Source organism: Grammomys surdaster, unplaced genomic scaffold (genome assembly GCF_004785775.1).
Source record: "Grammomys surdaster isolate TR1022 unplaced genomic scaffold, NIH_TR_1.0 125849, whole genome shotgun sequence".
Classification (NCBI taxonomy): Eukaryota; Metazoa; Chordata; class Mammalia; order Rodentia; family Muridae; genus Grammomys; species Grammomys surdaster.
This window is the reverse complement of record NW_021620675.1, coordinates 3,095,073-3,122,829: the sequence shown is the minus strand read 5'-3', so window position 1 is coordinate 3,122,829 and position 27,757 is coordinate 3,095,073. Positions and strand designations below refer to the sequence as shown.

Sequence of the window (27,757 nt, the reverse complement as noted above, 5' to 3'; positions counted from 1 at the left end):
ATCCCCTAGCACAGAAAGAAAAAGCAGTGAAACTAGCAGGCTCCCATTAGACAGTTCAGGCTAACTCTATTGAGCCAGTCCAAGAGCAATTTCTTTGATAGAGACGGTTCTTGCTAGAGTAAAAGTTGATATATAATTTCAATACACAGACACACATCCGCGCGCATACACACACACACACACACACACACACACACGGAAAGAGGGGGACAACTGAAGAGTGTATACGTTAAATAGAAGAGACTGACAGAGTTTTAAATGTACAAGTGTCCTACACCCAGAAAATCAAATTTCAACACCATCAACCAACACCCATTGGTTATCCTCGCCTTGTCTGTGCCGCTGTTCGGCCGAGATGAGTCTTTTTCTGGTTGGAGCGTTAACTGTCTGGGGACAAGGGACTAAACGTATCAGCTGTCTTGCCGCGCCCGTGCGGAAATCCTAGTCGGTGAGAGCCGGACGCAAAATCTCCCGGAACCAAAGGCAAGCGGCGAGGACTCGGTCCGCCCAGGTTCGGGGAGGTGCCGGCATCCTGGGTGGCGCGCGGCTCCGCCCTCCACCCGCCTCCACAGTTAATAGTCCGGAATCAGCTTGTGCTATAGTGTGGCTCTTTCTGGATGAGAGGAGACAGCAGCGTCCTGCCCTTGGCTTGAGCAATGCTGAGACGCTGCGCTATGCGCCTGCGCACTTTTGGGGCCACGCCTGCGAGGCGGCCTGGAGCAGCGAGGGTGAGTCCCGGGACGCTGCTTTCGTAGGTGGAGAAGGGGAGACAGCACAACCGAGGCTAAGCTAACACCTGTCCCCAGCTGTAACCGGGCTCATGGGATCTTCAGCCCTGAGATTCGAATCGGGAGGAGCGGGAAAGGAAAGTGACTCAAGGTTGAAATAGGTCAGCAGGGATGGGATCACCACTACTGAGATAATAAAGGATAAGCAAGGTCACCCAGAAAACCGTGACCCCTGGACCATTTATCCCTAGCAGGGATCTATTCCTGATGGACTCTGATTCGTTATAACCAATTCAGGAAGAGAGAGGAGACTTCTGATTTGACAATCAATTATGCCCTCTCTAGCCCGTTTTCACCATCTTAGAGGATAAGACTATATGAGATAATGCAAGGGAAGCATTTAGCATTTACCTGGAATGTAAATCTTAAATGTTGCCTGCCCTTATTTTTATCCCTGCTTTGTTTCATTGATGTAATCAATACTTGTTGAGCTCCAACTATATGTCAGGTGTGATTGGCCACTGATGATAAGTAAGACATATTGTGGTTAGATAGGGAAAAAGAAAATAACATTCTCCTCAAGGAATTTATGGTCTAGTTTGAGACAATGGGGTCATTTTGACTTGCCAAATCCAATGTTTGTATAATGTGTATTATAATAAAGAACAACCAGGAACCGTTCTGTATTGAGAACAGAAAAAGAACTTTGGTTATTAGGTGACTGTGGCATCTCTCTCAAGCTATTGCAGCTTACTGATAGACAATAAAAGAGGGCTAGAGTTGCTCGGTGATGGACACACACACAATTTTAAAATAATAATGAGTGTTGATGGCTTGTCATCAGTCAGGTACCATCTTACCGATTAGAAAAGAAAATGATTTGTGCTAGTCTTACAACAACAAATATAAATTAGTTTAATTACATGTTGGAGCCTGGCAGTCTGTGCTGAAGACATTTAAGCATTAACATTTACAGGCTTTATTTACACCGTACTGCTTTTGACTCAGTAACTTATCTTAAAAGGAGGCATAAAAAGTCATAACTTTACTTACAAGTCCAACTTTCATAAATCTATAACTAAAGATCAAGCATGACCTTTCCTCTACTGAGAACAGAGTAATGATTATCCCTACAACTTGTCCTTCATTCATAGTCTGTGCTGTGAATTTACAAGTGCATTCACCGAAGGTAGCGCTTAGATCTCACCTCTTTGAACTGAAATTTGAGTTGCTTTTATTTCCCACAACACTGTAGTGTCCATCTAAGGTAACTCAGCATACTTCCAACTAAAATTAGTAGCTCCACTCCCATTCTCAGCCATCTGCACTTTCACGCTACCAAGCATCTTTTCCTTCTAACCTTGCCATCCAAGCCACAAGTCTGGAATCACCTGAGACTCTTCCCAGAGGTTAGTAGTTGCCATTTCCCTGGGTTCTACTACTGGGTGGGTGTCACTTAAACCTTTTCTTCTTGTTCCTCTGTACCTAACTCAGCTCTGGGCCATAGCTAACCCTGATGTCTATCAGTCTGTGCTACTTTCCCTTTTTTCTCACCATTTTAACTCATCCTTTGCACTTGGTGAAACTTTCTAAAAACCAATGTTGTTACTTTGCTGAAGGCTCATTTTGGAAAGTGAATACTTCAACACACCAACTTCATGATTGCCCTTTATGAAAAAGGAAAAAAAAAGAGCTGGGCAGTGGTGGTGCACGCCTTTAAGCCCAGCTCTCAGGAGGCAGAGGCAGGAGGATCTCTATGACCTCGAGGTCTATAGAAGATGTTCCAGGACAGCCAGGGCTACACAGGAAAACTCTGTCTCCAAAATAAATAAATAAACAAAAACAAAACTATGCAAAAACAGAAAAAACTTAATTTATTTTTAAACTTGCTTATTTATGTGTGCATTGCCTCTTGTATGTCTGTGGCAGTGCCTATGGAGACCAGATAAGGGTGTTGGATCCCCCTGGGATGGAGTTATGGACAGTTGTGCAGCAATATGGGTGTTGGAAATTGACCCTGCATCCTCTGGAAGAGCAGCCAGTGCTGTTAACCATTGAGCCATCTCTCCAGCCCCATGATTGCCTCTTCATGTAGTTTCATCCTAAGTAAAAACACTTTTACTATAACAAGTGTGATATGCTATTCATTTCTTTCTGTGTTACATAAGTATATATAAAGTATTTTTATTACTGTAATTGTATACTATGTCACTTATAGTATTTAAAACATATGTCTATCCTTGTCCTTGTGCTACCTAAAATCACCTTTCACACTGATTTTTTTTTTAACCATTAACCTAGAAGGTTAAATTTAAGAGTTGTGATCCCTCTTCTGTATTGTCAACTATGTCTGGCTGCACCTCTTTTCTCTGTACTTTCCATGTGTGGAGACTGAGATCCTAGCAGCCCTCCAGTGTGTCTGTAGCCATTTCATCCTCTGAGCCTTTGTTTAGAGTAGCCTTTAGTTCTCTCTCGTGAACTTTGGCAGCAAGAAATCAGTCTGGGTTTTTTGTTGATGCCTGTTGTTTGTTTGTTTAAGTATTCCATGAAAGCACTTATATCCATATCTATGTCTAGTTGTATTTCCCATTATCTGAGGCTGCTCACACTTAAAGGCAGAACCTAGGTCTTTTCTTTTTGTCTTTTCTATCCCCTGTATAAAAACAAAGTACATAACAGAACTCAAAACAATATATTGGATTTTAGTTTAAAAGTTAAAATCAGACTGGGTGTGGTGGAGCACACCTTTAATTCCAGCAGCACTCAGGGAGCAGAAGTAGGTAGGCTAACCTGGTCTACACAGGAAGATTCAAAGCAATGAGACCCTGTCTCAAATAATAAAATGTTAAGTTAGGTAAGTAGAAGAGCCCAGGGAGCATTCTGATGGCTAAAAGTCTTCAATTAACTCTATTTCTTTAGCCCATAAGAGGATGTGAAAACTGATCTAAGCAGGGGTTTCCTACTTGAGAGATCTGAATGGGACTAACAAGATGGCTTGCTAGGTATTTGTCCTGAAACCTGACAACCTGAATCCAATCCTAGGAACCCATGTAAAGATGGAAAGAAAGAATTGACTCCACAAAGTTGTCCTATGACCTTCACATGAGTGCCATGGTATGTACACACACATATACACATACCACACACACACATCACACACACATAGACACTAATAAATATTAAAAAAGAAAAGAGACCTAAGGATGAAATGAACCCAGATTCATAATTATAAACCAGCATCCCTGGTGGTCTAGTGGTTAGGATTCAGTACTCTCCCTCATGTGGCTGGGGTTCAAATCCCAGTCAGAGGAGTGAAACTATTTTTTCTGGTTGCATTGGGGGAGTGTGGGAGGTCACATGCCTTTAATCCCAGTACTCAGAAGGCAGAGGCAGGTAGATCTCTGAGGCCAGCCTGGTCTACAGAACAAGTTCCAGGACAGCCAGGGCTACACAGAGAAACCCTGTCTCAAAAAGGAGGATAGTGGGGTGATTTTTAAACTGAGCATTGTGATATGACACACACCTTTAATCGCAGCACTCCAAAGGCAAAGGCAGACTGATCTCTGTGAGTTTGAGGCCAACCTGACCTACATTGTGAATTCCAGGACAGCCAGGGCTACATAGTGAGACGCTGTATCAAAACAAGCAAACAAAAATGATTATTACTGGGTCCTGAAGAGATAACTTAGTGGTTAAGAGTTCTGCCTGCCTGTCTTAGTTACTTTTGTATTGCTGTGAAGATACCATGACCAAGGCAACTTATAGAAGGAGTATATTGGGGGCTTACAGTTTTAGAGGTTGAGTCCATGGCTGTCACAGTGGGGTGCATGCTAACAGGCAGATATGATGCTGCAGAGGGTGTACACCCTTTCCTGAAAGTAGGAGGCAAAGAGCTAACTGGGAATGTCTGAGCTTTAAAGATCTCAAAACCCTTACCCAGGGACACACCTCCTCCAACAAGGTCAGGTATGGTGGGGCATGCCTTTAATGCTGGCACCTAGGAGACAGAGGTAGTTGGATTTCTGAGTTTGAGGCCAGCCTGGTCTATATATTGAGTACCAGGCCAAGCAAGGCTACATATAATGAGACCCTATCCATAAATAAATACATAAATAAGAGAGAAAGAGAGAGAGAGAGGGAGAGAGAGAGAGAGAGAAAGAGAAAGAGATTGGCTTCAAGCTGGACACCATTGTACATGCCTGTGATCCCAGTATTTGGGAGACAGGAAGATCACAAACTTAAGACTATAGCAACACCCTGCCTCAAAAACAAAATAAAATAAATGTTTTAATTTATTTTTGAGATTGCTTTTTAATTACATCATTTCTCCCTTCCCTTTTACCCTCTAAGCACCTCATATCCCCACCCCATTCTTCTTTAAATTCATGACCTCTTTTAAGATCAGTTGTTTCTGTATGTTTATATGTGTTTCTATATTTCTACATAATCCCAGACATATAGCCTGTTGAGTCCATATGATGTCACTTGTATGTATGTTTTGAGTGCTGATTGTTTGGGACTGGGCAACCAATTTGTTGCCCTTCCTTGGGGAAGACCACCTCTCTCTCTCTCCTAGTTCTTTGTGTAGGGCCGAAGCCTCTTGGGCTGTTCATTGTGGTAGTTTAGCTTGTTTATTGGTGTCCTCGTCTTCCCTGTCCAGCTCAGGTTTGGGCAATCACGTTGGTGATATTTTACTGGTATAGCTTCTGACATTACTAGGAAGCACAGCCTCATAGCAAAGCCCTGATCCTCTGGCTTTTATAATATGTCCACTCCTTTAAAACTTTTTTCACTGAAAAACTAAACAAAACATGGATGGCAATGTCAATGGGAGTGAGCAGTATAAAAAGAAGGAAAAAAACCTGTTGAATGAAGTTTACTATTTGGGAACTATGCAAGAAGGTCTTCGCTGCCAGAGGCTTGCCAGGAAAATGTAAAATGAACTACCTTAACAGTATAAATCAGGGTACAGTGCAGTAAATGGAAAGAACTTGGAGGAAATACATTAATATTTTACCACAGTTGTATTTGGAGTAAGAAACAGTGGGTGGAGTTTGTCTATCTTTCTCAGGTTATCCAGGCTGAGTTCTGAAAGGATAAGCTGATCAAAGTGGAGTAGAAAATAAAGTTACTTACCCTGAGCTACAGACAAGTGCTATTTCTGTTTGTTTCCTCAATTCCATAGTACCACAAAAAATCAGGACTTCCTTTTTATCTCTGACAAAGGATTTGGTTGTTGATCTGTTTACATTTATATGTTTGTGAGTGGAGCTTCGTGGACAACTGTTCATTCTCTCCTCCCAGCATACAACTTTCAAGGATCCAGCTGGGGTCCTCAGGCCTGGTGCAGGCTTTACCCTTTACCCACTGAGCCATCTCACCAATCTAGTTTGTTGTTGTTGTTGTTGCTGCTGCTGCTGCTGTTGTTTTCGTTTTCATAGAGTACTTGAGACAGGTTCACTCTGTTCTTCCTATTGAACGAGGATTGAAGTCAGCCCAGGCATCAGCAGAAGCTGATTCTCCCATCAGTGAGTGCAGCATGGTGTCAGGGGTGTGGTCCAAGTGACACATACAGTAATCAGAATGGTGGCTACAAGTAGAACCCTGCATGGTAGATACCTTCTGTAGTCATAACTGTTGTGAGGTTTCTGCAGCAGCTTTCCTGTCTTCTGTCTGGGAGCATGTGAGTATGCTCTTCTTTAGATGACACCCTGTCTTCCCAGGCCTCCAACCTTCTAGTTGTTGACTGGAACAGTGGCAACACTCAGTGCTCCAGAGAAGTATCATAGTTGGAAGTCACAGTTACCATGACACCAACCTCCCTTCTCCTGGCTTCCTCTTGTCCCTCTTGTATTCTTTTTTGTTTTTTGTTTTTTGTTTTTTTTGGTTTTTCGAGACAGGGTTTCTCTGTGTAGCCCGGGCTGTCCTGGAACTCACTCTGTAGACCAGGCTGGCCTCGAACTCAGAAATCCTCCTGCCTCTGCCTCCCAAGTGCTGGGATTAAAGGCGTGCGCCACCACCGCCCGGCCCCTCTTGTATTCTTTATTGTAATTAACTGTCATTTATTTCCACAGTGCCATTGATACACAGGGACTGGCTGCAGCATTTATCTTATTCCTTCCTTGCTTTATGGAAGTTGTCCCCAAGTTCTGCTTTACAATCTCATAATTCTCACTGAATTACCCAACTGCCTCCAAGTAGAACCCTCCATTTGCAATCTTGGACATTACCACTCTTCTATTTTGGCCAAGTCTGATCACATCACTCCCTGCTTAAATAATCTGAGAGTGCTGCAGAAAGAATTCAAACCAGTTAGCTTAGCATTGAGGCTTTGCCTACACCTCTATATCCTTCTGCTCCTTCTCTTTTTTTCTATTAATAAATTATTTTATTTATTTACATCCCAAATGTTGCCCCCTTTCCTGGTCCCCCCCTCAGAGTTCTTCCCCCTTCCTCTTCAACTCTGAGAGCCCCACCCCCACCCCGGGCGTCCCCCTTCCCTGAGCCATCAAGTCTCTACAGGATTAGGCACATCCTCTTCCACTGAAGCCAGACAAGGCAGTCTTCTGCTACATATGTGCCAGAGGCTTCTGACCATCTCATGTATGGTCTTTGGTTAATGGCTTAGTCTCTGGGAGCTCCCAGGGGTCCAGGTTAGTTGACACTGTTGATCTTTCTATGGAGTTGCCATCCCCTTCAGTTCCTTCAATCCTTCCCCTAACTCTTCCGTAAGGGTCTCCAACCACAGCCCAATGCTTGGCTCTTATATCTGTATCTGTCTCAGTCAGCTGCTGATAGAGCCTCTCAGAAGGCAGACATGCTGGGCTCCTGTCTGGAAGCACAACATAGAATCAGAAATAGTGTCAGGGTTTGGTACTCACCCATGGAATGGATCCAAGTTGGGCCAGTCACTGGACAGCCTTACCTTCAGTCTCTACTACATTTTTGTCCCTACATTTCTTTTAGTCAGGAACAATTTTGGGTGAAAACTTTTGAAGGTAGGTTGGTATCCCCATCCCTCCACTGGGGATTCTCCTGTCTAACTTCTGTAGGTGGTCTCTTCAGGTTCCATCTCCCCACCATTGGGCATTTCGGCTAAGGTCACTCACATTGAGTCCAAAATCATCATGGGAGACAGAGGAAGGGAGGGACCTGCATGGGAGAGAGAAGGGGGAGGATAAAAGGGGGTAAGATCAGGTATGAGGGGGCGAAACAGGAAAGAAGCCCAGAGGGCCAGGAGAATGAATGAAAATATACAGCTGCCAGGGGTGGGGCTGGAGTGGGAGGAGCCTCTAAAAACTTACAGAGACCTGTAATAGGGGAGGTTCTCAGGACTCTGTTCATTCTCTTACACTTTAACATTGCCTAGCTTCCTTTAGACTTTAATTTCATCATCTGTAAAATGGGGACAATTGTTAGTTACTACTGCTTAGAGTACAATAAAACCCTTCAAAACTATTTCATGCCTTCTTGATTTGCACAGATTGGTTTCAGGTTTTGTTGTTGTTGTTTATTTGGTTGGTTTTGGTTTTAGTTTTACATACACTACTCTTTCCAGATGACTACTTTCTGTTTGTTAGTATTCATGTCAAAGAGCCAAATACTGAAGCAATATTATTCCCTTGTGTTCCAGCAACCTATGTGTGCCTCACCTGTGTACTTTTGATAATATCTATCCATCTCTCTATGTCTGGTGACTGGTCACTTGGGCCTAATGCTATCCCCACCAGTAACTAGCTGGGAGAAGTTAGGCAAATCACTGGCCCTTTGTCATTCTCCTATTTCTGTGAAGGGGTATGGGACAAATGAGCTCTGAAGTTCCCAACCATTTTGAAGTGATCATTTTCTAGCAGTAAGAAAAGCAGCATTGTAGTCTTAGGAAGTTGCAGAAAGTATGAAATACTGTGTACCTCCTATTCCTCTTTTCTTGTCTCTGTCTTTTAGAGGTTATCTTCTTCTGAGAAAGTCATTCATAAGGACTATGCTCTCCCTAACCCCAGCTGGACTAAGGACCTGAGACTCCTTTTTGACCAGTTCATGAAGAAATGTGAAGATGGTTCCTGGAAACGTTTGCCTTCATACAGACAAAACCCTACTCAAGCCCTTCAAGAGTTCCAAACCCGTTTTGTTGGTAAGAATAACCCATAAATTATTCCCCATAAATAGTATTTGAATATCAATGTAAAGTATTACATACTGAAGCACTGATTACTACTTATTGAGAAGGAAGAGCTAGACATGGTAGATCTTCCATGTGTTTAATCCCTCTCAGTAGGATGATGCAGGAATATCCTGAGCACAAGGCCAGCCTGGCCACACAGCATGTTCCAGACCATGGGCTACATAGCAAGACCCCTTTCCGGATCGGGAGGAAGGATAGGAGGAGGGGGTGGAAAGCAGAGCAAGGAGAGACTGAAGGGTAGAGAAGGAAGAAAGAAGGATCATGGAGACCAGGTTTTAGAGAAAGATAGTCCCCAGTTTTATAGGCCTGAAATCTCGCTAAATTTTCTGGATTATAAGAAAATATAAAACACACTGTTAAAAATGAGATGATCCCTGTAGGGTAAAAGGACCAAAAGAAAAAATACCCTGAATTTGACCCCCAAACCCAAAACCAGGGCCAAGAAACAGAATCCCTCCAATCACAGAGCTTGCCACAGAAACACACCAATCACTGAGCTTGCCACAGAATCCTGCCAATCCATGAGCACAAAAAAACCACCAATCCCTGATCTCACCCCAACCTCAGGACTTGAAATCCCGTCAGTTCTCACTCTGGAAATTTCCACCCTAGGAAGCTCCACTACCCCACCCCAACTCCAAGAAACCTCATGTAACCCCTGGCTTCTGTTCAGTTCCTTGCTGCATCTCGAAGACACCCTAGGGGGCTTTTCCCTTGCAATAAATTTCTTCTGTGAGGTTTGTTGTGCAGTGTGACTTTGTAGTATTCCTGTAACAGTGACCTGTTACATTTGCATTGGGGAAACCTTTTCCTCAGCCAGAGCAGAGCTATAACACTCCTGTAGGCGAAGCCTTTCTCTTCAGAACTGCAACACTTACAGTCCCAACCTGGCATCTTGAAGCTGATACCACCAATTTCTTTTTCTCTTTATCTCAGAATCTGGCTCCATCCCTCTGAGAAGGTCAGAACACTTGAATCACTCTCTGTCATAGTTGGAGTTACTGTTGCTGTAATGAAACACCATGACCTCACCTACCAAGCTGAGGAGGAAAGGGTTTCTTTGGCTTACATTTGCATGTTACATCTCATCTATAAAGGAAGTGAGGAAAGGAACTGAAACTGGGCAGGAACCTGGAGGCAAGAGCTGATAGACTATGGAGGAGTGCTGCATGCTGGCTTGCTCCCCGTTGCTTGCTTAACCTGCTTTCTTATAGAACCCAGGATCATCAGCCCAGGGATAGCGCCATCCAAGATGGTATGTGCCCTCCCTCACTGATCACTAATTAAGAAAATGCCCTACAGTCAGATCTGACTGGAACATTTTCTCAACTACGGCTCCCTCTTCTCGAATGACTCTAATTTGTGTCAAGTTCACATAAACTAGCCAGTACACCCTCTAATCTCTCAGACTTTAAACCCAATGACAACCTACCTCATTCCCAACACTCAGAAAGTACACTTCCTGACATTCTGAGTTTGTTTGTTTGCTTTTTAACATACTTTGAATCAAAAAAGTATTTTAATTTTCAAAGAGGTTTATTTGGTTGGTTGGTTGGTTGGTTGGTTGGTTGGTTGGTTGGTTCTCTGAAGTTGGTGACTTCAAATTAGCCCTTAATGTTTCCTGACAGTCTGTCCTGGGAGCTGTACCCGGCTTGGTGGGAGGAGAATTGACCTTCTTTCTTCTCCTCCGGTCGGTTCTTCTTGAGGCAGCCAAGGGGGTTGGGAAGAGCGTCGGCAGTGGGTAAGACCTAGGGTTAGGCTACTGTAGCTGGCCTGCCCTCTGGTATCCTCTGTCCATAAACTGCAGTTTCTGGCACTTAACACCTCAGCCAAGGGACAGCAGGGAATTAGGCAAATAACCTTAGTACTCTCTCTGCAGGTGCTGCTAGGCTCTAACTTAGGTCTGTTGGTTTGAGGTCACAGGAAGAAAAGACACTTGAAGTTGTTATAGTTTATTGCTAAGTGTAATAAGTTTCCTATGAAAGTTATCTAAGGGGAAAAGTGGGAAGGTTCTAAGTGGGGAAAAGGAAAAATTCTAACAAAGGAAAAATTCTAAGTAGAGAGATTCTAAGCAGGGAAGAAGGAAGAAGGGAGAGTGGAGAGAGAGAGAGAGAGAGAGAGAGAGAGAGAGAGAGAGAGAGAGAGAGAGAGGAAGTGAGGGAGAGAGAGAGAAAGAAGTGAAGTTTTGTATAGATAAACCCAAGCAATATTTTCTCTTCTGTCCTAGCACCTATAATAAATGTGAGTTCCCTTTTAGTGACCTTTGGTTAATTGTTTTACAACCACCTTGGAATGTGCTCTGAGCAGGAGAGAATCTGGTAACTATCTAAGGGCTGATAACTGATGACACTTGGGAGACTGACAGAGTTTTCATAGCAGTTCTGACTATCAGAAAGGGACTTAATAGCAATCCCATTATAAAAGAGCTTAATAATCATTGATATAATTTTAGAAATTCTTATAGGATCATCATTAAGACTTAAGAAGTCGCCTATTTGTCTATATAGCATCACTACAAGATAGTACATCTTGGTGGGTCTGCAGAGATCTGCTCCAAAGGAGAGTGCTATTGCTTAGTGATTGTTATATATGTTTAATAATAATAATAATAGGAAAAGCATATTAATAGCAGGATCTTTCCTAAAATATGTCCAGCATAGCCTTGCTGATGTGGCACACTTGTCACAGATAATAATCCAAGGCAAGCATTTCAGGATGATCAACTGCTAATTATTAGCTTGTCCTATTATGGCTCCTGACAAGTCTGTCTCCTGTTTTCCTGGTCTGTTGACTCTCCTGCTCTTCTGGATGCCTGCTTCTTGCCTTTCTTTTTACTCACACCTCTAATTCTTCCCTGGTCTCTCAGCAGGTCTTGCTTTCTATTTCACTATATGAAAATGAAAGCCAACAGAAGAACATTCCCAAGCTCCCTCCACCTCGTGTCCCTTCCTCCCTAAGCTAAGCTTGACCTGCTTCTGTCCTGCAAGAATGAACTGACCATGAATGACTTGTGCACTGTGTCCCCTTCCCTTGGCCTGCTCTGGACATTCCTCCCTGCTACACCTTGTCAGCAACAGACCTTCCACAACTGCATTACTCCTCCTAGTCTCTCAGGAATTCTCCAACACACCACCATCCTGACTCTCATAGGGTGTACCCATTTCTCAGTACACAGTATTCTTTTTTTTTAATTTAACTTTTTATTGCTTCTTTGTGAATTTCACATCATGCACCCCAGTCCCACTCATTTCTCTATCCTCTCATTCCTGCCTCCACCTTTGCAACCTCCCACACAAAAGAAAAAGAAAATCTCATTGTGGATGTCACAGTGTGTCCCACACACCCTTTTGCCCACACAGCTTTACTTGCAAATGTTCATTACAGTGAGTCACTGGTCTGGTTCAAGACCTCTGGTTTCTGCTACACTATCAACAATGGATCCTCACTAAGACTTTTCTTGGCTATCCTGTTGTTGCCATGTGTCATGGAGATCCTGCAGCTTTGTATATGTAGGACTGGCCCCTTTACATGATCCAGCAGTTTATCAGTGGGGTAGCTGTTGGGGTAGGCCAACTTAAAAGCCCTGGATCTAGACCTGGATAGTAGCTGAGCCAACTCTACTGCACCCACACCATGTGGGAAAACTCTCCAGCCCTGCCCCCACCTAGCTCATCCAATGATGCAGCCAGCAAGAGGCAAGCCAGCTCCCCTGCTATTGTGGTAGGGGGTGTTGGGGGTGGCTCACCCTTGCCCACACCAGCAGGGTCAGCTCTATTATGACCTATACATATCTGTACCTGCCCAGCCCAGGTACAGTGCCTGCTTTCCCAAGTGCTACAGCTGGTAAGGAACAGGGCTAGCTCTTCAGTTCTCATAACCCCTGAGGCCAACTCATCTGTCTTAGTCAGGGTTTGTATTCCTGCATAAAACTTCATGACCAAGAAGCAACTTGGGGAGGAAAGGATTTATTCAGCTTATATTTCCCCATCACTGTTCAGCACCAAAAGTCAAGACAGGAACTCACACAGGGCAGGAACTTGGAGGCAGGATCTGAGGCAGAGGCCATGGAGGGGTGCTGCTTACTGACTTCCTTCCCTTGGCTTGCTTAGCTTGCTTTCTTATAAAACCCAGGACTACCAGCCCAGGGATGGTACCACCCACAGTGGGCTGAATCCTCCCTCCTTGATCACTAATTGAGAAAATGCATCTCATAGAGGCATTTCCTCAAGGGAGGCTCCTTTCTCTGTTATAACTCCAGCTTGTGTCAAGCTGACACACAAAACCAGCCAGTACATCATCTATCTACTGTATGTAGTGGGGGTAGAAGGAGGCTAGAGTTAGGGTTACCCAGGGTCAGGGTTACTCAAGGGTTAGGGTTGGAGGTGGGTATCTCTCCTTCGCCCATGCCACCCCACCTCAAGGCAGACAAGTGGCAGGGCCAGTTCTCCCATGCTCACACTCTCGGGCCAGCTTACCACAAACTCCTATAAGCAGGGTGAACTCTGCAGTCCACAGTATTCTTTATCATTCTAATTCTGTTTGGTCTTATGGTCCTAGGAGCTGTTCAAAAGCTGATCATTTCTCAAGTTAATCATTGGAACTTAGTGTCCTGGCTTGTTTTCTGTTGTTATAAACACCATGACTAAAAGCAACTTGAGGAGGAAGGGGTTTATTTCATGTTTACTGCTTAAAAACCAGTCATAAAGTGATGCAAGAACATTAGCCACAGAGGAAGGCTGCTTTCTGACTTACTCCATGTGGCTTGTTCATCCCATTTTCTTATACCACCCAGGACCCAAGGATACACCCACGTACAGTGGGCTAGGCCCTCCCAAATCAATCACTAATCATGAAAATGTCCCTGGAGCTTGACCTTGGGCAGTATGATGGAGGCAGTCTCTCAGTTAAGGTTCCCTCTTCCCGAATGACTTTAGCTTGTGTCAGATACTAACCACCACACTTAAGTTTCATACACACTTAGGTTAGAATTCTGGTTCTACACGGCATACAAAACTGTGTGAGCTTGGGTAAAGTACTTTCCCATTCCATGTCTCCATGTCCTCATGGCTGGAGGGGTAAAGAAAACAAACGTCAAATTACTTTAACAAGAATAGTTGGTCATTTTCAGGTTTCTGTTTAGATTCTTCAGTTTCGAGCCAAGAATTAGTCTATCTTATCAAAGAGAAAAAATAACTTTTAAGTAACTAACATTATTAAATTTTACCTATTATTAAACTACCTAAAAGAAAATTGTAATGCTGTGAATGGTAGAGGATGTCTCTAGTTACAATACTCAGTAGACACAGACAGGAGGATGAGAATTTGAGACCACCCTGGGCTGCATAGACCCAGTTCTAACTGAAACCAACCCCTGCCCCATTCCACCAGATTCACTTTTTTAGAAGAGTTGACTAGAGTGCAGAGTGTATTTTATAGTGCCTGGGTCTGATCCCTGGCACTATAAAAATAGTATTTTCTTCAATTAAAATTATTCTGACATCACACAATTTATTGAATACCCTTAACTTTTCTATAGGATGATCTTAGCATAATATAACTAAGAATTCTCTATAGACAATAAACTTATAATCTATCAAGCATGGCTTCTAAAACTAGTATTCAAGCAATACAGCTTTTGTGACATGGTGGAAACTGGCTTCTACCTGGTCAGCTTTACTGAAATGATCTAGGCATGGAAACCATTACTACTGGTCTATGTGACAATTTTGGTGGTGGTTGTTCATTTTCTAGTGTAAACTTGGCCCTCACCTCTTGTACTCCATCTGAGCCCTCCTACTACCCATAGTCATGTGCTTCATTGTGCCAGTCTCCTGCTGTTGCACTAATGCCCTCAGTGATATCTAGTCTTCGGCTTTATTCCAAATGTGACTCCCCTGGGAATCTTGACAAAAGAGCAGATTCTGCCTCAGTTAAACAGGGGTAGAGCCCGAAACTTGAATTCTCTCAACAAATTTGTTTGACTTATTTTTCTCATTTTTACGAGATCCCTCACAGTTTGATACTCTTGACCAGAAATGTTGAACTCCTAAGCTGATTTCAGGAGCCTGAATGGTTCTAACCCAAATACAGTAACTTATTGGACTGAACTACTCCTGTTCCTGATTCAGGATAGCAGATTACATTCACATCCACCAGGAAACCTATTTCCTTTGTATTGGGTTGTTCATTCTTGTTAAAGTCCATTTAAACCAGACTTACACCAAGAAGAGTTTCTGTTTTCTATGAGTACCTCACAATTTTGCTCAGTTTACTGTTAGCACTTATTTACCGTATTCACTAATTCCTATGTGTGTGTAGGTACTTTGCTTTCTTTTCAATTCTGTCCATGTATATTTACAAGTATGTTTTCTTTGTTTGCTTTTATTATTGGTTTTTGGTAGGTTGATTTGTTAGTTTGTTTTTGGTTTGGTTTTTAATTTTTCGAGACAAGGTTTCTCTATGTAGCCCTGGCTGTCCTGGAACTTGCTCTATAGACCAGGCTGGCCTCGAACTCAAGGATTCATCTGCCTCTGCCTCCTGAGTGCTGGGATTAAAGGCATGTGTCACCACCACCCAGAGTTTTATTTTGAGACAAGGTTTTATGTAGTCCAGACTGGCCTCAAACTCACCATGTAGCCAAGGACGACCTTGAATTTCTCATCTTCTATCTCCCAGTGCCAACATTATAATTATCTACTCCCATACAGTTCTACATGGTGCTGGAGTTCAAGAAACTAGAGCTTTGAGCATGCTAGGCATGCACTCTGCCAATTAAACTACATCCCTGGCCACTGTGCTATTCCTTGTGATTTTTCCATTCCTTGTGTTGACATTTTAATCAGTTACCCATCCATGTATGATTTTGTCAAGGTATAGGAGCTTAATTCTGGCATGGCATTTATCTTATATCTGTTTTTTTTCCTCCTCTACTCATATCTCAATTTCTTTACAGACTCAAAGTTTAAGAAAGAAGAACAAATGTCCAAGGCCCAACAGTTCTCCAGAAGCTTAGAGGAAGGGCTAGGCTTTGAGTATGTGATGTTCTATAATAACGTTGAGAAGAGGATGGTCTGCTTATTTCAAGGAGGTCTTCACCTGCAAGGAGTACCTGGGTAAGAGCCATGTCCTAGCAGCATGGAGCTGATAGGATTTTATTCTCACATATCCAGGGACTACAAAGACGACATTAAAATGGTAATGTAGATACATATTTATTGAAATGGAAAGATGTCTATAGCATACTATTGAAAATTATCTATATTGGTTACATTTGAAAATGTCAACATACTATTAAATGATGCACATAATATGTTATTATAGGACATAGAGCAATGGAGTATCATGAACACATTTGTATTGGTTTGGCCATGATGTGATGGTAGTATTAAGGTCCTTAAGGTTTCTTCCTTCTATTTATCTGCACTTCCTAAACTTTAAAGATTTCTTTTTTATTATTATTTTAAACTCTGTGTGTGTGCATGTGTGTGTATGTGTGAGAGAGTGTGTGTGCATATGAGTGTGCATGTGTGTGTGAGTGTATATGTGCATGTGAGTGTGTGTGTGCATATGAGTGTTTATGTGTGTGAGTGTATATGTGTGTTTGTGTGCACACTCATGTGAGTGTCAGCTCCTGCTGGAGTTGCAGGTGTTTGTGAGTTACCCATCATGGGTTCTGGGAACTGAGCTTCTGCCCTCTGCAAGGGTACATGCTCTTAACTGCTAAGCCACAGCTCCAGCCTCACTTTCTAAGCTTAAACAAGGAATGTGTATACATACAAGCATAATGTTTCTTACATAAAATGTTAGCTTTTTGTGCTATGATATGATTACTACTAAGCTCCAGTTTCATTATAAGTATCCTTTCTGCTATGGATGAAGTTAAGCATATGGATTTTATTTAATTTTAAATATACTGAAGGTAAGGTAAATGTATAAAGACACTTAAATAATTTCTATCTTGAGAGGCTATTTCCTCAACTTCTTAAACTTTCTTATCCGCTGCTGTTGTGACTAGATTTGTTCACGGAGGTGCCATTGCGACCATCATTGACATCACTACCGGCATGTGCGCAATTGCTGAGGGCGTTGCCATGACTGCCAACCTCAACATCGACTACAAAAAGTAAGTCTGTGATAATTCTCCTTACGTTCTTAAGTCAGATTGTCCGGCAGCAGATCTTAAGTCAAGACATATGGCTGTAGCTATCCAGGAAGTACTCCCCAAGGACTGGCAAGGGACATAGAGAAGCAGGGACAGGGACATTGAGGAAGCCACCAAGACTGAGCTCTCAAAGTTCTGCAGAGTGCTTCAGACAAACTGTACAAAGGAGTTCTAGAGAGAGAAATTTATGCTTCAGAATTAGTTCTTCCATCAGTAAGGAGGCTGGAATCTATGCCAGTTGTAGGATGAAGACTGCCCTGGCCCTCTGTGTTCAAGTAGAACATCATCTAGGGAAATAATTTGGTTTTTTTTTTATTAACTTGTATATATGAGAGAAGGGCACATGCCATGTTGTGCATACAGAGGTCAGAGAACAACCCATGGGAGTCAGCTCTTTCTTTCTACCATGTGGATCCCACAGGTTAAACCCAGACCCTCAGGCTCAGCAGCAACTAAATATTCCCCACCTGTTAAAAAAGAGAGAGAGAGATTTCTCATAACTTCACACAGAGAAGTCGAGTACAAGTAAGATGGGTTTGAATCCATCAAAAGCGAGGTTCACCATGATCTTCACCATCCAGCTACAGTCCTACACCAAACCACAGAACGGCCTCTAGCAAGGAATGGAGAATGAACTGTAGGACAAAACAGCATAAGAGCAAAGGCTTCAAGGACATCTCCAAGAAAGGCCATGGGTTATTACCACAAACATATAGTACACAGTTATTAAGCATCTCCCCTTTCATGTCATAAAAGCTGTATTACTTGACTACTAGTTTATGGAAGCCATGCTTCATGGATTGTAAGTTTATTGTCTATAGATAATCCTTAGCTGTATTATGCTAAGATCATCCTATAGAAGTTTATTTCAGAGGTGAGGAAATTGTTTCTGTTAGTATTTTATCCTTGTGGTCTGTGTAGGCTGAGACACAGCCACGGAGGCACAGAAGGATTTCCTGATAGTGCATAAGGATAGCTTTGCCCGAATAAAACTTCATTTATAAAATCATAGCCAGTGTAGTTGCCAAACCCTGCACTGTTTACCCAGAAGCCCAGTTAGAAAAGGGACAGAGCTACTTGCCTTCTTTTGTCATTTCCGCTGCCCCTTACCTTCCCTCCAACAAAAGCAGGGATTGCTATTTTAACTCTTCCTCTCTAGTGGCCAATAATAGTAACCTCAAATTAAAATTACTTATACACTTTATCATCTAAGAGCAATCAGGAAATGTGTCCCAAGCCACTCAGGCTCCCACAGAGAAGGGTCTACATTCATTCTTTTACATGTAGCTATCCAGTTTTTCCATTTGTATTTTCCCCATTGTGCCCATTCTTGACCCTTACTATGAGGTAGGAAAGATTCCTCAGTTGGTCAGGGTTGTTCTGTGTATGCATGAGAGTCCTGAGTGCAGAACCCCAGCACCCACTTTAGAAAAGGCTAATGCCACATGACTGCAGTTGCAGTGCTGGGGAGGTGGACACAGGAGGAAGTCTTGGGCTTGCTGACCAGACAGTCTCAGCAGGTCAGTGAGCTCCAGGTTCAGTAAGAGACCCTGGCTCAGAAAATAAAATGGAGAGTGGCCAAGAAAGACACCAGACACTGAGCCCCTCAAAGGCCTGTGGCACCACTGTCCAGCTTTGTAATGTATCCTGAAATCAAGAAATATTGTGCTGCAGCCAGCTTTCTTCTTTCTCAAGGTCGCTCTAATGGGATCAGTTGTGTTCCCACCCAAATTGCAAAATAGCATTTTTAATTTTAAAAAAAAGTTGCATATTATTTTATTTTATTTTAATTATTTTATTTTCTGTGCATTTGTGTTTTGCCTGCATATATATCTGTGTGAGAATGTCAGATCTTGAAGTTGCAGACAGTTAGGAGCTGCCATATGGGTGCTAGGATTTGAACCTAGGTCCTCTGGAAGAGCAGTCAGTGCACTTAACCACTGAGCCATCTCTCCAGTCCCACTCCTTTTTACTTTTTTTTGATATTTTCTTTATTTATATTTCAAATGTTATCCCCTTTCCTGGTTTCCCCCCAGAGTCCTCTATCCCATCTGCACTCCCCCTGCTTCTATGAAGGTGTTTCCCCACCCACCCACCCATCTACCCACTTCCACCTCCCTGCCCTGGCATTCTCCTACACTGGGACATTGAGCCTTCAGGATCTCCTCCCATTGATATCTGCTACATATGCGGCTGGAGCCATGGGTCCCTACATGTGTACTCTTTGGTTAGTGGTTTAGTCCCTGAGAGCTCTGGGGGGTCTGGTTGGTTGATATTGTTGTTTTTCCCATGGGGTTGCAAACCCCTTCAGCTCCTTCAGTCCTTTCTCTAACTCCTCCACTGTGGACCCCATGCTCAGTCACCTTTTTACTTTTAAGAAGCAAAACTTAGTCATCTCAGCTTCCAGCCAGCCAATCTATCTATGCTATTTCCTTCTCTCTAAATACACTGGACAAAACAGCTCAAAACTGGTGGTGCTGAAAGGGGCAGTGTTTGAGCCTATAACTGCTTCATGACATATCAGACTGGGCTTCCTGATTCCATGTAGCAGAAATACTGGCTGGATGGTGGTGGTGCACACCTTTAATCCTTGCACTTTGAAGGCAGAGGCAGAGGCAGGAGAATCTCTGAGTTCAAGGCTAGTCTGGTATACAGAGCAAGTTCCAAGACAGCCAGGACAACTCAGAGAAACATTGTCTCAGAGAGAGAGAGAGAGAGAGAGACAGAGAAATTCAAACCCATGGCCCAAGCTTCCTTTTCTTTTTCTGTTGTAATTGCCTCATTTTGTGGCGCATCTGTATAAAGGGTCTCACTACCACATGAGGGTTTTGAAAGTGAATCCTTACTGCTTAGAAAATCACTCTGTAATGCTAGCTAGTCCACTACAATTACTTAAGCAAAGCTTTGCTCCTGTTCTTTAAGAGAAAAGAGAATGGCTGCAGGCATCCTTAGCTAGATGGGTTTTGTCCTTGTAAGAGTTTAGGTTATACTTTGTTCTCAGAATTTTCAGCGTGAATACCCTGCCTTTCAGAAGTTCAGGTCAGTGTGTGCAGTTAGTTACACACTCGGGAAGCTCACAATTAAATTAAATCCCGCCCTGTGCTATTCACCAAATATTCACTTACATCCTCTATAATCTCATGGTTTTATGATCTCATAACCCAGTGTAACCTCGAATCACATCTCCCTACATGATGGTTCCTCTTCTATTAAGATTTATTCCAGATTCCATTCAACAGACTGCAATGCTTGGTGGTGGTGGTGGTGGTGGTGGTGGTGGTGGTGGTGGTGGTAGTGGTGTGGTGGTGGTGGTGGTGGTGGTGGTGGTGTGGTGGTGCTGGTCAGCATTACTCATCTGCTCCATTATTTCAGTGAGGTGCTCAAGTATATCCCACAATTTTATTAACATGCTCACTGCAGCTAAACTAATGTCAGACATACCAAGCTTAAATGCAAAGTGAGAAGCAGAATTCCAGTCAGCTTGACATGATTCTACCAAGTTAATACAGCATTGGCTACTCTCTGCCCTTCAGATCCAATAAGAGGTGAGAGCACCTTTCCTAGAAGGATGTTAGGACTACTGATGTATACAGAAATGGCAATTTAATATGGTAAATAGTGGCTTAAATGTATTTCAAGAATGAGGGGGAGGGAGAGAGATGCTTTGAATTCATTATAGAGAGAAAGGGGGATGGGATATAACAGGAACAGGTCAAAGCTCCACTAAGAGTCCCAAAATAGTGTGTGTGTGTTGGGGTTGGGGGGGAGGATGGTTTCCAAAGAAAACAAAGAATCTGGTGTGATGGTCCGCACCTTTAATCCCAGCACTTGGGAGGCAGAGGGCAGAGGGAATCTCTGAGTTTGAGGCCAGCCTGGTATATATAGTGAGTCCAACACAGCCAGGTCTATACAGAGAAACCCTGTCTCAAAAAAAAAAACAAAAACAAAAACAAAAAAAACCAAAAAAACAACAACAAAAAAAAACAAAAAAAGCAAAACCAACCCAGAGACAGAGAAGCAGCATCCATAAAAGAGCACCACAAGAGGGCACCATTACCCTAGCAATAAACCTCCCAACAGCAACAGCAGAGACAGCATCTTCACCTCAAGTGGTTTTCATTGAGCCAAAACTTGAGAAAGGTTATAGAAAAATAGGGCAATGCTCAGAGAACATACAGAGGACTAGCAAAGAAGGAAGGAAAGCCATGACAGAATGACCAGAGACAGACAATGGAAGAAGACAGTGAGCAAGTAAATGGTGCATGTACAGAACACAGGTCTCAACAGCAGGGCCAGTGTCAGTGTCTGCATCCTGCAGAATAGCAAGAAGCAGAAACACGAAAATGAGATGATGAACAGAAAAGAACATAAAATATCCCCAACCCAGGTCCTTGGCAAATCTCGAGGAGATACCAAGAGAAAAGCAAATCCTGATGTCTCTCTATATCAATGGGGTCAGCAAAAGCTAATTGAGAGGGAATGTTTAAAGGTCACAGGAAGGACACCTGCACCAGTGGGCAGTCACAGTGACAACTTCCTTGTGTCTTAGAGTCCCTTCATCCACATGGTGGTGCTGTTGGAGCACAGGACACTTCCATGACTTTCACATCAGCCTCTGACCTTCAAAGAAGGTCGTTTTCATTATGGTACTCCATTCTATCTCCAGGATTCCCCAAATGACTAGCCACTAGGTACTTATAGCTACTTAAATTTAAGTACATGTTAATTAAAGTTGAATAAACTGTAACATTCAATTTATCATTTATACTAACCACATTTTAAGTGATCAGTAGCCACATGTGGCTACCACATTGGACAGCTCAACTATGGGATGTTTATATCATCATAGCAAGTTCTACGGATAGCACTGGCTGTTGTCAGACAAGTGCTCCAAAAAGAAGTAGATAAGAAAATTTTTAATTACATCTATATATTCATTATGTCTGGGTGGGGTACATGTATGCCACAACATACATGTGGAGATCAGAGGCCAACTTGCAGGGTCTCCTTCTACCATGTGTGTCCCTGAGACTGAACTCAGGCCTTTAGGTTTGGCTGCAAAAGTCTTCACCTACTGAGCCATCTAACTGGCCCAAGAAATGTTGAGAAGCGCAGAGAAGCTGACAAGAACTACCCCCATGGCTTGTTTTCCTGTTTTCCTCCTACTGGCATCAGACTAGGTTCTGGGTCTCCTAATGGGAAAATCTCTCCCACAACAGAGCTGGAAACCCTAGTGATCTCTTTGAACTGAAGCCCAGAAGCCCAGTCTGGGACCACATACCTGCTCCTCCCTGCAGGCAGTAGTGTGAGAGAAAGGAAGCAGGAGAAACTGTTGGTGTTGGAACTCTAAGGAATGTTCTAGCTAATATAGTCACCGCTCACTGGCATTGAGTATGACTATCCACTCTGTTGTGCACCTGATGATCTTTTGGTATTACATAGGTTTAATGAAAAAAATTGTTTTCTTCCTTCTGCAGACCTATCCCCCTTCTTTCTGTTGTTGTGGTAAATAGTCAACTTCAAAAAATTGAAGGAAGGAAACTTTTTATTTCCTGTACTATTCAAAGTATTGATGAGAAGACTTTATACACAGAGGCAACAGGTAAGGAGCTGCCACTGCCTCTTTTGGAGGTTGGGTTGGATTAGGGTTGTTTGCTTTCATTAACACACAGAAATTTTGAGTTTCATGCCATGAACAGAACAAGTTAAATGCTTTGGAGTTGGATTTTAATTTGAGTGTTTATTGTTTGAGACAAGGTTTTGTGTAGCCTGGGCTGGCCTTGAAATTGCTCTGTAGAAAAAATAACTGTCTCTACTTCCTGAGTACCTGAATTATAGACTTGAGTCACCATACCAAACCTGGCTTAGGTTAGTTGGTTGTTTTGTTTTTGTTTTTGTTTTTGTTTGGTTTGGTTTGGTTTGGTTTGGTTTGGTTTGGTTTGGTTTGGTTTTGCAGGTGGGGTATATTTCAGTGCTTAATCAAACCTCAAGGCTTTGTACATGCTAGGCACTAGACAGGCACTCTGCCACTGAGCTATATATCCAGATCTATGACTAGAGGCATTCTTATAGATTGCTAGTGAAAGGCCTATTTGCCATAATCCATCAAAATTGGAAGTGAGATATCCTTTGATCCAATTCCAGGACTGTATCTCATAGCAATATAGGAGGTTGCTATGGTCCCAGGATTGGTGCATCCCAACTTCATTTTCAATTGAAAAAAAAAATGAGCAAAGCATAGATTCACGTTAGTGGAAAACTGGCGTTAATGATCTGAGTCCACAGTCAGTTTGCAGCTCCATTGCAGGCTGAGGCTTGTAATCCAAGTCTTTCTATTCTAGATTGCTTCTGTTGCTGTAATAAAATGCCCTGGCCAAATTCAGTTTAAAGAAAGAAAAGATTTATTTTAGCTCACACTTCAGGTCACAATCCACCATTGAAGGACGTCTAGATAAGAACTCAAGGCAGTGTCCCACGGAGGTACTCTGTTTCAGTGAGCAGGCTCATGCCTAGCCTTCTTAGTCCAGAACTTGTGCTCCCACAGACCAATCTGATATAGGCAATCCCTCAACTGAGACCCCTTTCTCATGTGCCAAGGCTGAGAGGTTGACAGGAAAAATTTATTAGGATACTCACTAAACCTTTCCATATCAGTTAGCTCAGGCTACCTCTTTTTTTTTTTTTTTTTTTTTTTTTGCTTCTTTGCAAAGGTTTTATTTAGAACGACAGGTGCCGAATAGTCCATTTTGTGAACCTCAGACTTCAGATCTTTCATTTTTCATGCAAACTCACACAACAACAACAACAACAGCAGCAGCAGCAGCAGCAACAACAACAACAAAAGGCAAGAGAACCCTAGGAACTTGAGCAGATATAACTACCTGGGTAAATCCAGAACTACCGTTAGGCATTTATCTTTGCTATGTTAGGTGAAGCTTTGTCTAATACATTGGTCAATCCATAACAATGAGTTTGCCAAACAATATTTACCCAATCGTTCTAAGCGACCTTACTCTATATGCATATATATTAATTTCATTTCAATAAATACCTTTCAGAGGAGCATGTATTTTTATTTTCTATACAAGAGCAAAAATTTTTTAAAAAAGTATAATCTTAGATTTTTCAAAACCTACTTTAATAAAGGCTCTTAAATGCTTTAACCTCCCTTCTAGCCCACCATCCACCAAGGTTATATATAACCATCTAAAGTTATAGGGCAAAAAGAGGATGTGGACCTGTTTAGAAATAGTTATTTGTGGGTGATTCCAATCTGCATCCGGGCTACCTCTTAATAGAAGTATTAATGAATCATGAAGTAGTGCGGGACGTGGCAGAAGTGATGGAAGGTAATGACTTCAAGAGTCAAAAATTAATTAATCTATTTTTGAGAGAGGGTTTTACTGTGTAGCCCTCACTGGCCTAGAACTCACTATAAAAAACAGGGTCACCTTGAACTCAAAAGGTCACCCTGCCTCTGCCTCCTGTGTGCTGGTATTAAATGTGTATGCCACTACCATCAGCCAAAAGTCGATTAAGTTTTTTAAGAAATGAAAGTAGAGAGATAGAGAGACAAGAAATGTCTTTCTGTGTCTCCTTGCTTGGTTTCATCAAATGACAAACAGTTGACTTACAATCATCTGTTCTTTTGTTGGTTTAGCCTTATTTATAAAGCTGGATCCTGACAAACCTTTGACATAAAAGAACTTCTGGTGAGTTCCACACTGTTCTGCATGAGGTTCTCCCCCCTCCAGAAGCGGCACCTATCTCTCCACAGCTGCTAAATCCCCCAGGGAAAGTCTGTCCTCAAGCCCCTGCAGAGCAGCCTCTGAAATAAGTCTGCAGGGACTCACTCTCCACCTTCTGGATTTTTCATAAGAAGTACTTTCTGGGAGAGTCTTGACAGTAATCTGTATCTCCTTAGGACAAAAGTGTGGTTCTGACACGTGAATAGACTTTAAAGCTAACAAGCATAGGACCTGCTCAGCTGTGGACTGCAGGGGGGGAGAAAAAGACTGTATTGAAACTTTGACTGCAAACATGGAAATGCAAGAAAACCAAAGGCAGGGATAAATGTATGGAATTTAGTAAGTGAGGTGCGTATGTGCGTAAGCCACACTGCATGTTACAAAGCTAGGTTTGTATCTGAACAAACATCTCTGGTCATATTAGGGAACACAGCTCATTTCCCTGGGAACAGCCCCCATGCCTCAGTTGTCTGGGGCCCTAGAGATTAAAATACTGTTCATTTGTTTCTGCCTGTGCTATTGTATCTTGAAACACTGTAGCTGTCATCCCTGGAAGAAGGCTCTGTTAGCTTTCTGGAACTATAATGAAGAACTACAAGCTACCTGATTTAAACAAACAAAAATGTCACTGTCACAGTCCCAAACACCAGAGTCTAAAAGTATTAACAAAATGTTGCTTCCTAAGGTTCTGTGTGGGAACTTCCACATCTCTCTCCTGGCTTCTACCAAGGAAGCATCCAGCTTACCTTGGTTTTTAGACACAGCATAATTTCCAATTGTATCTCTTTTTCATCTTCTCTCTATTGTATCCAATTTCTCTCTGTGAATGTTTATTTATTTATTTGTCTGAGTGTGTGTGTATGTTCAGGTGCTAAAATAAATTGGGAGATTAATGTTCTAGAAAGCATATTTGCTTCTTGTGTTCACATTTATTTGTGTAGTATGTGTGGGAGCATGTGTGTCATGACAGTGTATGTGGAAAGGTCAAAGGACCGCTTAAGGGAATTGGTTCTCTCCATCAAATATGTGGGTCCTGAAGATTGAACTCAGGTCATCAGAGTTATTACCAAGAACCTTTACCCTCTGACCCATCTCTCTCTTTAAAATCTGGTTTTCTTTTTCTTTTCTTTCTTTCTTTTTTTTGATTAATTAATTTATTTATTTACATCCCAAATACTGTTCCCCTCACAGGGTGCCTCCTCCCCTCCCCCTTTTCCTCTGAGAGGGTGGGGCCCCTCTGGGTATCCCCCTACCCTGGCCCATCATGCCTCTGGAACATTAAGCTCATCCTCCCCACTGAGGCCAGACAAGGCAGACCCCTTGGGAAAAGACGTCCATAGTCAGGCAACAGCTTTAGGTACAGCCCCTGCTTCAGTTGGGGGACAACCATGGAGACTGAGCTGCACATCTGCTACATATGTACTGGAGGCCTCGACCCAGCCCACATATGCTCTTTGATTGGTGGCTCGGTCTCTGAGAGCTCTGAGAGGTCCAGGTTAGTTGACTCCATTGGTCTTCCTGTGGAGTTCCTATCCCCTTCAGAGCCTTCAGAGCCTTCAGTCCTTCCCCCAACTCTTCTATAAGAGTCCCCGACCTCCTCCCAGTGTTTGGCTGTGGGTATCTGTCAGCTGCTGAGTGGAGCCTCAAGGGTAATTACGCTGGACTCTTGTTGCAAGCATAACAGCATCATTAATAGTGTCAGGAGTTGGTGCTTACCCATGGGATTGGTTTCAAGTTAGCTGGATATTGGTTGGCCATTCCTTCAATCTCTGCTTCATCTTTGTCCTTACATTTCTTTTAGACAGGACAAATTTCGGGTCAAAAGTTTTATGGGTGGGTCGGTGTCCTTATCCCTCCACTAGGAGTCCTGCCTGGTACAAGAGGTGACCTCTTCAGGTTCCATATCCCCACTGTTAGGCATCTCAGGTACAGTCATCTACATTGACTCCTGGGAGACTCCCCCATCCCTGGTCTCTGGGACTGCCTACAGATTCCCTCCACATCCCTCACCCCCAGGAACTACAGATTTCCATTCGTTCTCCTGGCCCTCTGGGCCTCTCTCCTGTCTCTCCCCCTGCCTGATCCTAATCCCCCCACACTCCACATCCCCTCTCTTCATCCAACTCCCTCCCTCCGTCTGCTTCCTATGACTATTATACCTTCTAAGTGAAATTCAAACATCCTTGCTTGGGCCTTCCTTTTTGTTTAGGATCTTTGGGTCCATGGAGTATATCTTAGGTATCCTGTACTTTATAGCTAATATCCACTTATAAGTGAGTATATACCACACATGTCCTTTTGGGTCTAGGTTATCTCAATCAGAAAAATATTTTCTAGTCTAATCCATCTGTCTGCAAAATTCCTGATATCCTTGTTTTTTAATAGATGAATAATATTCTATTATATAAATGAACCACATTTTCTGTTTCTAGTTGAGGGACATCTGGGTTGTTTCCAGTTGTTGGTATTACAAATAAAGCTGCTATGAACATAATGGAGCATTGTCCTTGTGGTATGGTGGAGCATCTTTTGCATGTATGTGCAGGAGCAGTATAGCTGGGCCTTAAGATAGAACTATTTCCAATTTTCTGAGAAAACTTCAAATTGATTTCCAGAGTGAATGTACAAATTTGCCATTCCACCGGCAATGGAAGAGTGTTCTCCTTTCTCCACATTCTCTCCAGCATGTGCTATCACTTGAATTTTTTATCTTAGCCATTCTGATTGCTATAAGGTGGAATCTCAGGGTTTTGATTTGCATCTCCCTGATGACTAAGGATGTTGAACATTTTTTTAAGTGCTTCTAGGCCATTTGAGATTCTTCTGTTAAGAATTCTCTGTTTAGCTCTGAACCCCATTTTAACTAGATTATTTGGTTTGTAGGAGTCTAACCTCTTGAGTTCTTTATATATTTTGGATATTCACCCTCTGTCAGATG

The 27,757-nt window shown here is 42.7% G+C and overlaps 1 protein-coding gene across 2 annotated transcripts; it reads left to right on the top strand.

Moving 5' to 3' along the window:
• Nucleotides 1–570: 570 nt before the first annotated feature.
• On the top strand, nucleotides 571–25,724 carry Them4 (thioesterase superfamily member 4). 2 transcript variants are annotated; one of them, XM_028789778.1, is made up of 6 exons: nucleotides 571–728; nucleotides 8,673–8,859; nucleotides 15,863–16,022; nucleotides 16,925–17,032; nucleotides 22,549–22,673; nucleotides 24,732–25,724. In XM_028789778.1, exons 1-6 carry the CDS (start codon nucleotides 657–659, stop codon nucleotides 24,770–24,772), a joined length of 693 nt encoding a protein of 230 aa, XP_028645611.1. In that variant the 5' UTR covers nucleotides 571–656; the 3' UTR covers nucleotides 24,773–25,724. The 2 variants fall into 2 exon arrangements, with proteins under 2 accessions (XP_028645611.1, XP_028645612.1); XM_028789779.1 differs by lacking the exon at nucleotides 24,732–25,724 and adding an exon at nucleotides 23,782–23,901 and having other exon boundaries at nucleotides 602–728.
• The last annotated feature ends 2,033 nt before the right edge of the window (nucleotides 25,725–27,757 follow it).